The following is a 13,485-nucleotide window of genomic DNA, read 5'->3' on the forward strand; positions in this document are numbered from 1 at the left end:
CCATAGTGAAAGGAAAGTAACTGTTAAACATTTTTTTTATATTTTTAATGTACGGTCGTTTTTTAAAATTATTATTCCTGATTTATAATCATACAACAGATATAAACTCTAAAATGCACTCAAACACTTTTTGTGGTGAAATAAATACGAGAACAACAGGAGACACCCCTGTTTTTAGCGTTAATGGTCTCGCCTCGAGTGGTGTGAGGTTGTGACGTAGGCAAGTGGCTTCCATATGTTAGCTGAAAATAAATGTATTAATTGGATAAGACACTACTTGAAAGACCCTACCTCAATTTGGAACTTTATTTCTCATCATGTATTTTATAACCTTGGAAGCCCAACATTTTTGCTATTGTGTAACTATAACATTGATAGGATTCCTGTTGCGGTCTCAAACTTCCACAAACAAGCCCTTCTAGCATGGTCTCTTATATACAAGCACACTTTTTCACCTACCAAATATTTCATTTGGAACAATAAAGACATATGTCACAAAAGGAAATCTCTTTTCCTCAACAATTGGTTCAACAATAACATTATTTTAGTGAGTCAGCTTTTCAATAAGGAAGGTGAACTTTTTAGTTACCAATAATTTCTCAACCATTGTAAGATACCTGTGACTCCCAAATAATTTGCCATTGTACTTTATGCCATTCCAACAGGTGTTATTATGTGTTTACAGGGCTTACACACCTCCTCTTTCTGCTGTAAACATTGTGAATGATCCACTTGACACTCCTTTGATCAGAAAAATAACAGAAAAATCCGCAGCTTATTCCAAAATGTAATTGCCCTCTGGAATAATGTTGTACATGACATCTGTTGGGTCAAAACGTGGTCCCTTCCTAACAGGTATTTACTTATCAACAAAGTCAAAGAGATATCTTTTAAAATCATTCATCGTTATTACCCTGTAAAGCAGAGGTCACCAACCTTTTTGAAACCAAGAGCTACTTCTTGGGTACTGATTAATGCGAAGGACTACCAGGCTGATACACACTTAAATAAATTGCCAGAAATAGCCAATTTGCTCAATTTACCTTTAATAAATATATCTAAATATATATAAAAAATGGGTATTTCGTCTGTCATTCCGTCTTACATTTTTTTCCTTTTACGGAAGGTTTTTTGTCGAGAATAAATGATGAAAAAAACCCTTAATTGAACGGTTTAAAAGAGGAGAAAACACGAAAAAATGAAAATTTTATTTTGAAACAGTTTATCTTCAATTTCGACTCTTTAAAATTCAAAATTCAACCGAAAAAAATTAAGAGAACAACTAGCTAATTCGAATCTTTTTTTGGAAAAAAATAAAAAAAAGAATTTATGGAACATCATTAGTCATTTTTCCTGGTTACGATTAATTTTAGAATTTTGATGACATGGGTTAAAATCCAATCTGCACTTTGTTATAATATATAACAAATTGGACCAAGTTATATTTCTAACAAAGACAAATCATTATTTCTTCAACAAAAATTTTAAAAGAAATTCAAAAGACTTTGAAATAAGATTTAAATTTGATTGTAAAGATTTCCTAGATTTGCCAGAATAATTTTTTTGAATTGTAATCATAATACATTTGAAGAAATATTTCACAAATATTCTTTGTCGAAAAACAGAAGCTTGAATGAAGAATTAAATTAAAATGTATTTATTATTCATTATAATAAAAAAAATAAATTTACTTGAACATGAACTTAAATTGTCAGGAAAGAAGAGGAAGGAATTTAAAAGGTAAAAAGGTCTAGTGTTTGAAAATCCTAAAATCTTTTTTAAGGTTGTATTTTTTTCTCTAAAATTGTCTTTCTGAAAGTTTTAAGAAGCAAAGTAAAAAAATAAATTAATTTATTCAAACAAGTGATGACCAAGTCTTTAAAATATTAGTTTGGATTTTCAAATTCTATTTGAGTTTTGTCTCTCTTAGAATTAAAAATGTCGAGCAAAGCGAGACCAGCTTGCTAGTAAATAAATAGAATTTAAAATATGGAGGTAGCTGTCTAGTAAGTGCTGCTATTTGAGCTATTTTTAGAACAGGCCAGCGGGCGACTCATCTGGTCCTTACGGGCTACCTGGTGCCCGTGGGCACCGCGTTGGTGACCCCTGCTGTAAAGACTGTGATGGTTAGATACAAGAAGGACATTGATGGTACCTGCTCCTTTTGTAACATGCATCCAGAGACTGTTAACCACTTGTTTTGGACTTGTGAAAACACTCGATCACTATGGCAGGGCATTTGTCGCTTCATCCTGGACAATATTCATGACAAATTTGTGCTTTGTTTTAAAGATGTGATTTTTGGTTTTACTCAGTATGAACAAAAAATTGAAAAGGAATTCTACCTTTGCAACCTCATTATTCTATTGGCTAAGTTTTATAATCATAAATGTATGTTTCTCAATACCCGACCTATCTTTTGTGGCTTTAAAAAAGATTTTGAACTCTACATTAAAAGGCTCTCTACCTATTTTTGTTACTTTGAATTTACAACCCCCTGGCACTTTTTTGTACTGTTTTCATAATTTTTTGTAATGTTTTATACTGTTGTTGGACTTACTGTTTGTAAATGTTGAAATTTATAAATAAACATTAAAAAAAAATAATAAAAATAAAAAAATAAATGTAATTGTGTGACTTACTAAAATTAAATCCTAATTTGTTGTTCATGTATGCACTGAAGCCTTTAGTTTAGTTAGTTTATTATTTCTTTGGTAACAAAATAAACAAACAGTTTTACATAAACAAACAAATGTACATTCATAAACAAAGAGTTGTACATTCATAAATTTAAAAAAATAAAATAAATTAAAAAATGTTGCGAACCGAAAGGGTTTAGGCTGAAGTTGAACAGTTATTGCGCCTAACTCTATAAACCAGGGGTAGGGAAACTATGGCTCGCTAGCCAGATGTGGCTCTTTTGATCACTGCATCTGGCTCTCGGATAAATCTGAGCAGACATTGCTTAACACGATAAGTAATGAATAATTCAACTTGTAATCACAGTGTTAAAAATCAAGTTCAAAATATAAAACATTCTCATGCATTTTTAATCCATCCATCCGTTTTTCTACCGCACCAGTTCAAGAAGTTGCGTTAATGGTAAGAAGTTATTTCCTATTGGTTAGTGTGTAGCTTGCCCTTCTGGGGGTTTTTCAGACCACCAAGCACCGACATGAGAGCCTTTTTCAAGGTTATAATATTGTTTTATTTTTCAATAAGTCTCTCAGTTGCTTTCCAGCAATTGTCTTTTTCTCTTTCGTTCTCGCTCGCACTCTGGCTCCAGTCCTAACCCTGTCTCTCCTCCTGGCTGCTGCTTATAACAGAGCGACAGGTGATTAGATAACAAGGCCCAGGTGGGCTGTCTACGCACCTGTCGCTGATTTCGAGGACGGTCCTGGCAACACTCCGCTTTGCTGCAGGCCCGCAGGCCACGCCCCCTCCACAGTTAGAATAACAATGTTATTACAAAGAATAAGATGCTTATTATACTCTAGAAATGTTGGTCTTACTTAAAAATACACGCGTTTAGTTGTGTTCAGTGTTAAAAAAAAAGATATGGCTTTTGTGGAAATACATTTTAAAATATTTGGATTCTTGGCTCTCTCAGCCAAAAAGGTTCCCGAACCCTGCTATAAACAAAGTCAAGTACAAGATGAGCTTCCAAAAAATATGAAATTTCCTTTTCACAACATATGATGAATACACATTGTACACAACATAAATACTGTTCAATCATATACACAGTAAAGGCATGTGAAATATCCTTGTACACATGTTAAACCTTTGCACCAATTATATACTATATTCAAACAATTACACTTCCATCCATCCATCCATCTTCTTCCGCTTATCCGAGGTTGGGTCACGGGGGTAGCAGCCTAAGCAGGGAAGCCCAGACTTTCCTCTCCCCAGCCACTTCGTCCAGCTCTTCCCGGGGGATCCCGAGGCGTTCCCAGGTCAGCCGGGAGACGTAGTCTTCCCAACGTGTCCTGGGTCTTCCCCGTGGCCTCCTACCGGTTGGACGTGCTTTAAACACCTCCCAAGGAGGCGTTCAGGTGGCATCCTGACCGGATGCCCGAACCACCTCATCTGGCTCCTCTTGATGTGGTGGAGTATTATATCTATATCCTACATTTAGTTTTTAATTAACATTGATCATATTATTAACTACTGTGTTGATTCAAGAGTGACATATTTTTCAAAGACATTGGTCTTAAAGTTTTTTTTAAATGTGTGAATGGAACTGGAACATTTTAAGGAATCATCCAAGCTGTTCCACAGCTTGACAACGTTTATTTAATGTTAGGTTGAGACGTTGGTTTGACCATTGAAATTTGGTCATTTCCCAACCAACAATGTGGATCCAACATTGTCTCAATTTTCGAATGCAACTATTTTGCAACTTTGTTTAGAAGTCAGTTGAAAACAATACGTACAGTGCAGGCCAAAAGTTTGGACACACTTTCTCATTGCAAATTGTTTTCTTTATTTTCAAGACTATTTACCTTGTAGATCGTCACTGAAGGCATCAAAACTATGAGACCTGTGAAGTGAAAACCCTTTCAGGTGACTACCTCTTGAACTCATGGAGAGAATGCCAAAAGTGTGTGAAAACGTAATCAGAGCAAAGGTTGGCTATTTTGAAGGAACTAGAATATAAAACATGTTTTCTGTTATTTCACCTTTTTTTGTTAAGTACATAACTCTACATATGTTCATTCATCGTTTTGATGCCTTCAGTGACAATCTACAATGTAAATAGTCATGAAAATAAAGAAAACACATTGAATGAGAAGGTGTGTCCAAACTTTTGGCATGTACTGTATATAGAATAGAATAGAATAGAAAGTACTTTATTGATCCCTGGGGGAAATTCAATATATTATCAATGTTGTATCAATGTCTATTGCCTGCTGGGTAACTAACTCACTAACAGACTTCAAAAGTTTCAATCAATCAATCAATGTTTACTTATATAGCCCTAAATCACAAGTGTCTCAAAGGGCAGCACAGGCCACAACAACATCCCCGGTTCAGATCCCACATCAGGGCAAGGAAAAACTCAACCCAATGGGATAACAATGAGAAACCTTGGAGAGGACCGCAGATGTGCGGTCCCCACACTCCGGGCGACCGGTGCAATGGTCGTCGAGTGGCTCTAGCATAATATTGTGAAAGTCCAGTCCATAGTGGATCGAGCATGTCCCCAACCGATGCACAGGTGTGCGGTTCACCCCAGGTCCCGACTTTGGACAACCAGCACTTCATCCGTGGCCACCGAACCAGTGCCCCTCCCCTCCACGAGGGAGAGGGGGGCAGAGCATAAAAGAAAAGAAACGGCAGATCAACTGTTCTAAAAGGGGGGGCTATTTAAAGGCTAGAGCAGTGGTTCTCAAACGGGGGTACGCGTACCCCTGGGGGTACTTGAAGGTACGCCCAGGGGTACGTGAGATTTTTTTAAAACATTCTAAAAATAGCAACAATTCAAAAATCCTTTATAAATATATTTATTGAATTATACTTCAACAAAATATGAATGTAAGTTCATAAACTGTGAAAAGAAATGCAACAATGCAATATTCAGTGTTGACAGTTAGATTTTTTGGTGGAAATGTTGATGTAAATATTGATGTTAAAGATTTATTTTTTTGTTTAAAAATTTTTAGAATTAAGTTCATGAATCCAGATGGATCTCTATTACAATCCCCAAAGAGGGCACTTTAAGTTGATGATTACTTCTATGTGTAGAAATCTTTATTTATAATTGAATCACCTGTTTATTTTACAACAAGTTTTTAGTTATTTTTATATCTTTTTTTTCCCCACATAGTTCAAGAAAGACCACTACAAATGAGCAATATTTGTGCACTGTTATACAATTTAATAAATCAGAAACTGATGACCTAATGCTGTATTTTACTTCTTTATCTCTTCTTTTCAACCAAAAATGCTTTGCTTTGATTAGGGGGTACTTGAATTAAAAAAATATTCACAGGGGGTACATCGCTGAAAAAAGGTTGAGAACCACTGGGCTAGAGTATACAAATGAGTTTTAAGATGGGACTTAAATGCTTCTACTTGGGTAGCATCTCTAACTGTTACCGGAAGGGCATTACATAGTACTAGAGCCTGAATAGAAAACGCTCGACAGCCCGCAGACTTTTTTTGGGCTCTGGGAATCACTAATAAGCTAGAAAATGCAGTTTTCTTGCCGGGACATATGGTACAACACAATCAGCAAGATAGGATGGAGCTAGATGGTGTAGTATTTTATACGTAAGATGGCGTCACTGTAGTGGCTGCTGGTTGCAGGAGCTCTGTGCTCTTTGTGTGTCTTCCTCTTGTTTTTAATGTTTTTTGCCTTTTATATCGGGGCCCCTTCGGGATTGCACGACAAGAGGGGGCACTTTCATGACTTTCGCACTGCTTTTTGGGGGCATTTTTGAGAACTTTTTGAATCTACCTTGGGTAGCACTAGAGACGAGATTCTGGCTCTCTGCCAAAGAGCTTCAGGATGGACAAGCTTCTATAAATATAGCAAATATGAAATATAACATAAATGTTATATTTTATATTGCTACTATGGTACAATTTTTAGTCTACTTTGCACCTTTTGTTTTTTGTCCTCTTTTTGTGCCCTTGTGTGCATTAGCCTTTCCAACATTATCCTTTCCATCTTTTGTAACTGAAGGTGTGTAACAATTTCCCCTGTGGATCATTAAAGTTTGTCTAAGTCTAAGTCTTTGCGGAGACCTGGCTAGATGGACATGTGTCAGGGGCTTCTGTCTCCCTGGACGGATTCTCGCACATCCGCGCGGACTGAACATTGGCCAAGAGCAGCCTAGGACGACGTTGGCCCTCTCGGTTGCTTTGTTTGGTCTGTTTTTGTCTCTGGCCGTGTTGTCTCCTACCTCGGCAGACATAAAGCATGGCAGAGGCCATGTCGGCTTTGTAATGGTGGTTTTATATTGATTTGTTTGTTCATCAAGGTGTATTTGTATATGCGCAAAATGTATTATTTATTGCGCTTTTATGTGGTTTTTCATTTTGTCTTAATTTTGTAGCTGTATCTACAAAATTGAAATGCCAGCTGATTGCATCAGGTCTTTTATTTTCTTTGTCCTTTGTGATCTTTAATGTTTCTCTCCTGTTGTCATACCAAGATGTCACTGAAAAGATGGCCGCCACAGTAGTAGACTCTCTCGTAGTTGTTGCGTTTTTCGTTATTTCTTACATTGAACAAAGAGAGCATAGTCTACCACGTCAAATTCCGTACTCGGACAAAAAAGCTGATTCTGACTCTGACATGCAAACACTATTGAATACGTATTGTGATGGAGTTAATCGATAAATAATAAGGCAAAAACGAGACAATACAAGGAAGTGTAAGCCAGGGGTGTCCAAACTTTATCCACTGAGGGCCGCACACTGAAAAATCAAAGCAAGTGGGGGCCATTTTGATATTTTTTATTTTAAAAAACAATACAATACATGTATAAAAAATATACATTTCGGCCTCCACTCAGGCTTGATCTCAGGGACCCCAAAGGGTTTTGGTCAAAAAATATAAAAAATGTGTTATAATTCAGTATTATTATTATTTTTCTATTATTCAAGTTTTAAATCTCCAGATCAACATTAGGTCTATCTGTCAATATAATGATTTTCAAGATTTAATTTGTATGCTCTTTTTGTCAAAGAAAACCCAATTTTTGATGGGAAAAAACACAAAATATGCAATATTATCACCCAATATTTTTTTTAAGTGGAATATTTCTAAATTATATAATAATTGGAACTTTAAAAAAGTCAATAACTAATAACATCATTGATTTTAATTCATTATTATTTTTTGAGCAAAAACAAATCACACCAAAATTATTGGGGATCCAAAAGGGTCCTACTCACTAAAGTGTTAAAAAATAATTTATACATTTTTTTACTGTTTACTTTTAACACAATAATCTCGAGATCAACTTCAGATCTATCCGTCAATTATAAGTTTTGTTGTTGTTTATTTTTTTTGTTTGTTCATTTTAGGCCCTTCTTTAAAAACCAGCTCCGTTTTTTATATGGCAAACACAAAATATGCAACATTTTCCCCCACAAATATCTCAAAGTGAAAATTTAATGTGACGTAATTGGAGCCTTGAATAGGTCAATAATTCATAATGACATTGATTTTGATTTATTATTATTTTTTAACACAAAGCATGGCAGCTTTCTGTTATTGGAGTAAACATTGCAACATTTTCTTGTTACATTTCACCCATTTTCTCCTTCATATCACTTTTGACGTTTAAAAAATGTTTCAATTGTAATTTTACAATGTGCCGTGGGGCCGTTAAAAAAATACCATCGGGCCGCAATTGGCCCCCGGGCCGCACTTTGGACACCCGTGCTGTGAGCCAACCGATTCAGCACCTTCTGCATCCTGACCTCGGCGAGAACCTGAGTCCTCGGAATGAGACTGCGAGAGCCTATAGGAATCAAGCCAAAATCCTGCGCTGTCTAATTTTATTCTTAAATTAATGACAAATTGGGTTCCAACATGTCACCAACAAATAAAAAATGAGCCGCGGCCTGCAAATGACCGCCAGGCCTCATATTGGACATTATACATATAAAACCCCCGCAAATTAAATACATTTATTAATAAATTAAAGACAACTATCCATCCATTTTCTATGTAACAAAATATGTACTGACAGAAATTTTTTGAACAAAAGATTGATGGAATTAAATTCAATAATGCCGCAATATTATTGTTTATCCCTCCTTAAATGACATTAGTGGGATGAGCTGGAAGCATTGCTTGCAATGTGACCCTAGGATGCAGAGATGGCAAGCGGTGTGCAATTAAAAAGTTAATTTATTAGCACACAAACGTAGAGCAGCTAGGGAGTGCATAGAAAGCAAACACCTCAGTAGCATAGCCATTTGTTAGAATAATCATGTATATATATTATCACACAAATTTAGTATGCTTCAAGTCTGTTGCTATAGTTATTAGCTATTGTGTTCAAGCTGCATTTTTTCTATCTGTGCAAGGACAAAACTTCTTGTCTGAGGGGTGGCCTCAGCCGCAGATGTTATCTTTGTTTTAGCCCACTAACAGCCAAAGACTTCAAGGACCTCAACGAAATAAGATGACAGCACGCAGACGAAGCAGAAACAAGGAAATCACAAGGCCCAGCACATTAGGTCACATATTGTGCGTACTGGACCTGCTTTGCATAATATATGTGACCTCTCCTTTTAGATGCGGCCTCAGTGATGTTTACTATGGAACTCCTGAATAAGTAGAGGGACGCGGGAGTTGAACCTTAGAGCAGTGGATCTCAACCTTTTTTCAGTGATATGCCCCCTGTGAACATTTTTATAATTTCAAGTACCCCCTAATCAGAGCAAAGCATTTTTGGTTAAAAAAAAAAAAGACAAAGAAGTAAAATACAGCACTATGTCATCAGCTTCTAATTTATTAAATTGTGCAACAGTGCAAAATATTGCTCATTTGTAGTAGTCTTTCTTGAACTATTTGGAAAAAAAAATACAACAAAAACTAAAAACTTGTTGAAAAATAAACAAGTGATTCAATTGTAAATAAAGATTTATACACATAGAAGTAATCATCAACTTAAAGTGCCCCCTTTGGGGATTGTAATAGAGATCCATCTGGATTCATGAACTTAATTCTAAACCTTTCTTTACAAAAAAAAATCTTTAATATCCATATGTATGGAACATGTCCAAAAAAATCTAGCTGTCAACACTGAATATTGCATCGTTGCATTTATTTTCACAGTTTATGAATTTACATTCATATTTTGTTGAAGTATTATTCAATAAATATATTTCTAAAGGATTTTTGAATTGTTGCTATTTTCTAGAATATTTAAAAAAAAATCTCACGTACCCCTTGGCATACCTTCAAGTACCCCCAGGGGTACACGTACCCCCATTTGAGAACCACTGCCTTAGAGCGTAGGTGAGACTGTGACTGAGTGTGCAGCTCCATGCGTTCTCCTCATGAGCTAAATTGAACTCTGTCTCTGCATGGTCCCTTGCTTCTTGTCTGTTTAATAGATGTCATCAGTGTTTGAACCTGACACCATTAACCACTGAAATAATACCTGGACCTGCGTATACAGCATCCTGAAGTTCAGAACAGAGAAAAAATGGCAAGAAAATGAAAACACACAGGAAGTGGAAACAAGAAAAAATTGACTACAGAAATAACACCAAGCAAATACAAATAACTGCCATGGAAGATCATGACAATTAGCCAATTATTTGCCGTAATAGTGAGCGGATGTAGGAAAAAATAGTACTGTAGTACTTGCATTCCAAATATTTAGTACTGGCCGTAAAAGTCGTTATGTTAGTCTACAATTCAAACACAGTTTTGAGTCAACATAAAAGTGAATATCATGACACGCTTGTTGCTGAAATACAAAAAAAATGAGATCAGCTAATCCATCCGTCTCGACCAGTGATCTCATTTTGAATACGAACAGTTCTTGGATCAGCAAAAAAAAACAAAAAACTGAACTTATGACAGAGGAAATGAAGACATGACACGTGGTCGTTACCTTGGTAACAAAGCAGTTGCGGTGCGAAAAACAATCTTCAAACACATTGTTTTTCAAAGCAGGAGGTAACATGGATGAGCTCGGTAAGACTACTTTTTCCTGCTGCATTTTCTTGATTATTGTCAAATTGATCAGCTGACTTTATATTCCAAAGCAATAGATGCTATTTACTGTAGAAGAGGTGAAATAAGAGTGGCCATGCACTGAGAAATAGTACAGAAATTATATATATTTTTAAGGATAATACTCTACACTATGATCTTAATTTAACTGTCTTTATAACTGTGGTTGTTTTTCTAAAATAATATTTCAAATACAACCTGTTCATGACAAAGATTAGTGCGATATGGTTGCTCACTGCAAAATAAAATCACAACAAAAAATAATGTGAATATTATCCTTCACAGTGACTTTCATGTATTTGTCACACGGGTTTTACTTCTGTAAAGATTGTTACACCACTTCCTGAGGAAACCGTTTTTGAACACATGTCTACTTACAGGAAATGTAATCAAGCAAATCATTTTAACCGTTAACACCAAAAAGTGGAATGACATATGTTGTTTTTCGGTCATAGATTTGCTGTTGGAGGAGATAGCCCTTAATCCAACTGCTTCAACAAGCAGTAATTCAACTGCCAGTGAGGTAAACATAAACCATAACCACGAACCACAGCACAGTGAAATATGGTAATAAGGTATATTGTGTGGGTGTTTGGTTACAGGTGCAAGCTGCAGCCAACAAAGGAACCAGGAAGAGATCACACCTAAAAGTGTTCAGGTATTTATAAACACTCAAAAACAGTCCCACCGAGTTGTTTCACATTATACAAAAGTGGCTTCTGTGGTGAATGCGTATATTTTGAAGGGTTCTTTTTTTATTCATAGTCATGTTTAAAACAGCTAATATTTTCCCATGTGTACTCTTTTTGCTTGTATCTTATGTCCGCAAGTAAACTCTGTGCTTTACCTTGAAGGGGTTGGAATGTCCATTTGTTGCGTCTGATCAGTCTTCCTCTCAGGGAATAAAAGTCACTGGTCAATCCCAAGTTATTCTCAGATGACATATATGTTGAGTAAGAAGGACCATCAAGATAGAATAGGAATATTATTAAGTTTTATTCAAGATTTAGGAGACCAGTCCTTACAAATGCGCTAATACCAGCATCCAGAAGTGGTCTGAAAATCAAACGGGAAGAGACAACTTATTGAATACGAAAACAGCCCCCACCCTGCCCAGAAAGGAATACAGCCTATTTGTTCTAATACTGATAAAGGTAAAAAGGGAGTATTCTATACTCCCATATTCCAACTCCTGCAAGTTAAAGCACAGAGTTTATTTGCGGACATACGATACAAGCAAAAAGAGTACACGTGGGAAAATATTAGCTGCTTTAAACCTAACTATGAATAAAGAAAATACTTGAAAATATAAGCAGTCGCCACATTTTCCAATTTTCTAAAAATAACATAGATTTTTTGGGCTTCCCAAATTTAATACATTTTCACACTGACCTCTTTCAAGTTCACACCGTCATTGATTGCACGTCCGCAAGGCGAACTAGTTGCCACCTATCCTATCTATGTGATTTATTATTTAAAATTAAGCTTTTATGTGTTTCACACTTAAAATCGCTGTGTTTGGCCCATTAGCACATTTTCAGATCCGGCCTGAAATATCGTTTTATGTGGACCGCGAAAGCTCAGAAATAATGTGCCTTTATAAATCACTTAATTTTTTTTATTGTTTAATGTCTTTGTTCTTTCAATTTTGACAGCAACAATAGTATGCCACTGCATGCTGTTCCATGTGCTTTAAAAAAATAATTATATATATACAAAACTGTTTCATGAGGGTTCCTTCAATCGTCAGGAGATTTTATGAGGGGTTCCCTCAATCGTCAGGAGATTTTATGAGGGGTTCCTTCAATCGTCAGGAGATTTTCTCCTGACGATTGAGGGAACCCCTCATGAAACAGTTCTGGAGAGATGAAGTAGTCTTGTGATTTTTCATACACACACATACATATATATATATATATATATATATATATATATATATATATATATATATATATATATATATATATATATATATATATCCATCCATTTTCTACCGCTTATTCCCTTTCGGGGTCGCGGGGGGCACTGGCGCGTATCTCAGCTACAACCGGGCGGAAGGCGGGGTACACCCTGGACAAGTCGCCACCTCATCGCAGGGCCAACACAGATAGACAAAATTCACACTCACATTCACACACTAGGGCCAATTTAGTGTTGCCAATCAACCTATCCCCAGGTGCATGTCTTTGGAGGTGGGAGGAAGCCGGAGTACCCGGAGGGAACCCACGCATTCACGGGGAGAACATGCAAACTCCACACAGAAAGATCCTCAGCCTGGAATTGAACCCAGGACTGCAGGACCTTCATATTGTGAGGCAGACGCACTAACCCCTCTGCCACCGTGAAGCCCATATATATATATATATATATATATGTATATGTATATATATATATATATATATATATATATATATATATATATATATATATATATATATATATATATATACTAACTAAAACAGACTAAGAAACAAAAACACTTGCTCGAAGGCACTGACAAACAAAACAGAAAACGCTAGCATGAGCTAAAGACAAACAACTGAAATAGCGTGGAAGCTAATGTACACGAAGGTAGTTACCACAAGGCTGGAAAGAGCGACGTCAACTGTAGCGTGGAGCAAACAAGAGTCCAGGGAGATAACTAATCGTGTGATCAAAGGAGAAACAGGTGACACTAAATGGGTAACTATGACAACGGATCAAAACCAGGAAGTGCCACAAAGAACGGAGGAAGACAAATACTAGACAGAATGTGATAACAAACAGAA

General features: G+C 36.2%; 1 protein-coding gene across 1 annotated transcript in view; it reads left to right on the top strand.

The window, feature by feature from the left end:
• The first annotated feature begins 10,585 nt into the window (after positions 1-10,585).
• Positions 10,586-13,485, top strand: part of lpxn (leupaxin) — a 19,637-nt gene continuing 16,737 nt past the window's right edge. Inside the window, exons 1-3 of the mRNA XM_061888012.1 lie at positions 10,586-10,678; positions 11,173-11,240; positions 11,320-11,375. Coding sequence (XP_061743996.1) covers positions 10,666-10,678; positions 11,173-11,240; positions 11,320-11,375 — 137 coding nt within the window. The 5' untranslated portion in view covers positions 10,586-10,665. The remainder of the gene's footprint in view (positions 10,679-11,172; positions 11,241-11,319; positions 11,376-13,485) is intronic.

Source organism: Nerophis ophidion, linkage group LG26 (genome assembly GCF_033978795.1).
Source record: "Nerophis ophidion isolate RoL-2023_Sa linkage group LG26, RoL_Noph_v1.0, whole genome shotgun sequence".
Classification (NCBI taxonomy): domain Eukaryota; kingdom Metazoa; phylum Chordata; class Actinopteri; order Syngnathiformes; family Syngnathidae; genus Nerophis; species Nerophis ophidion.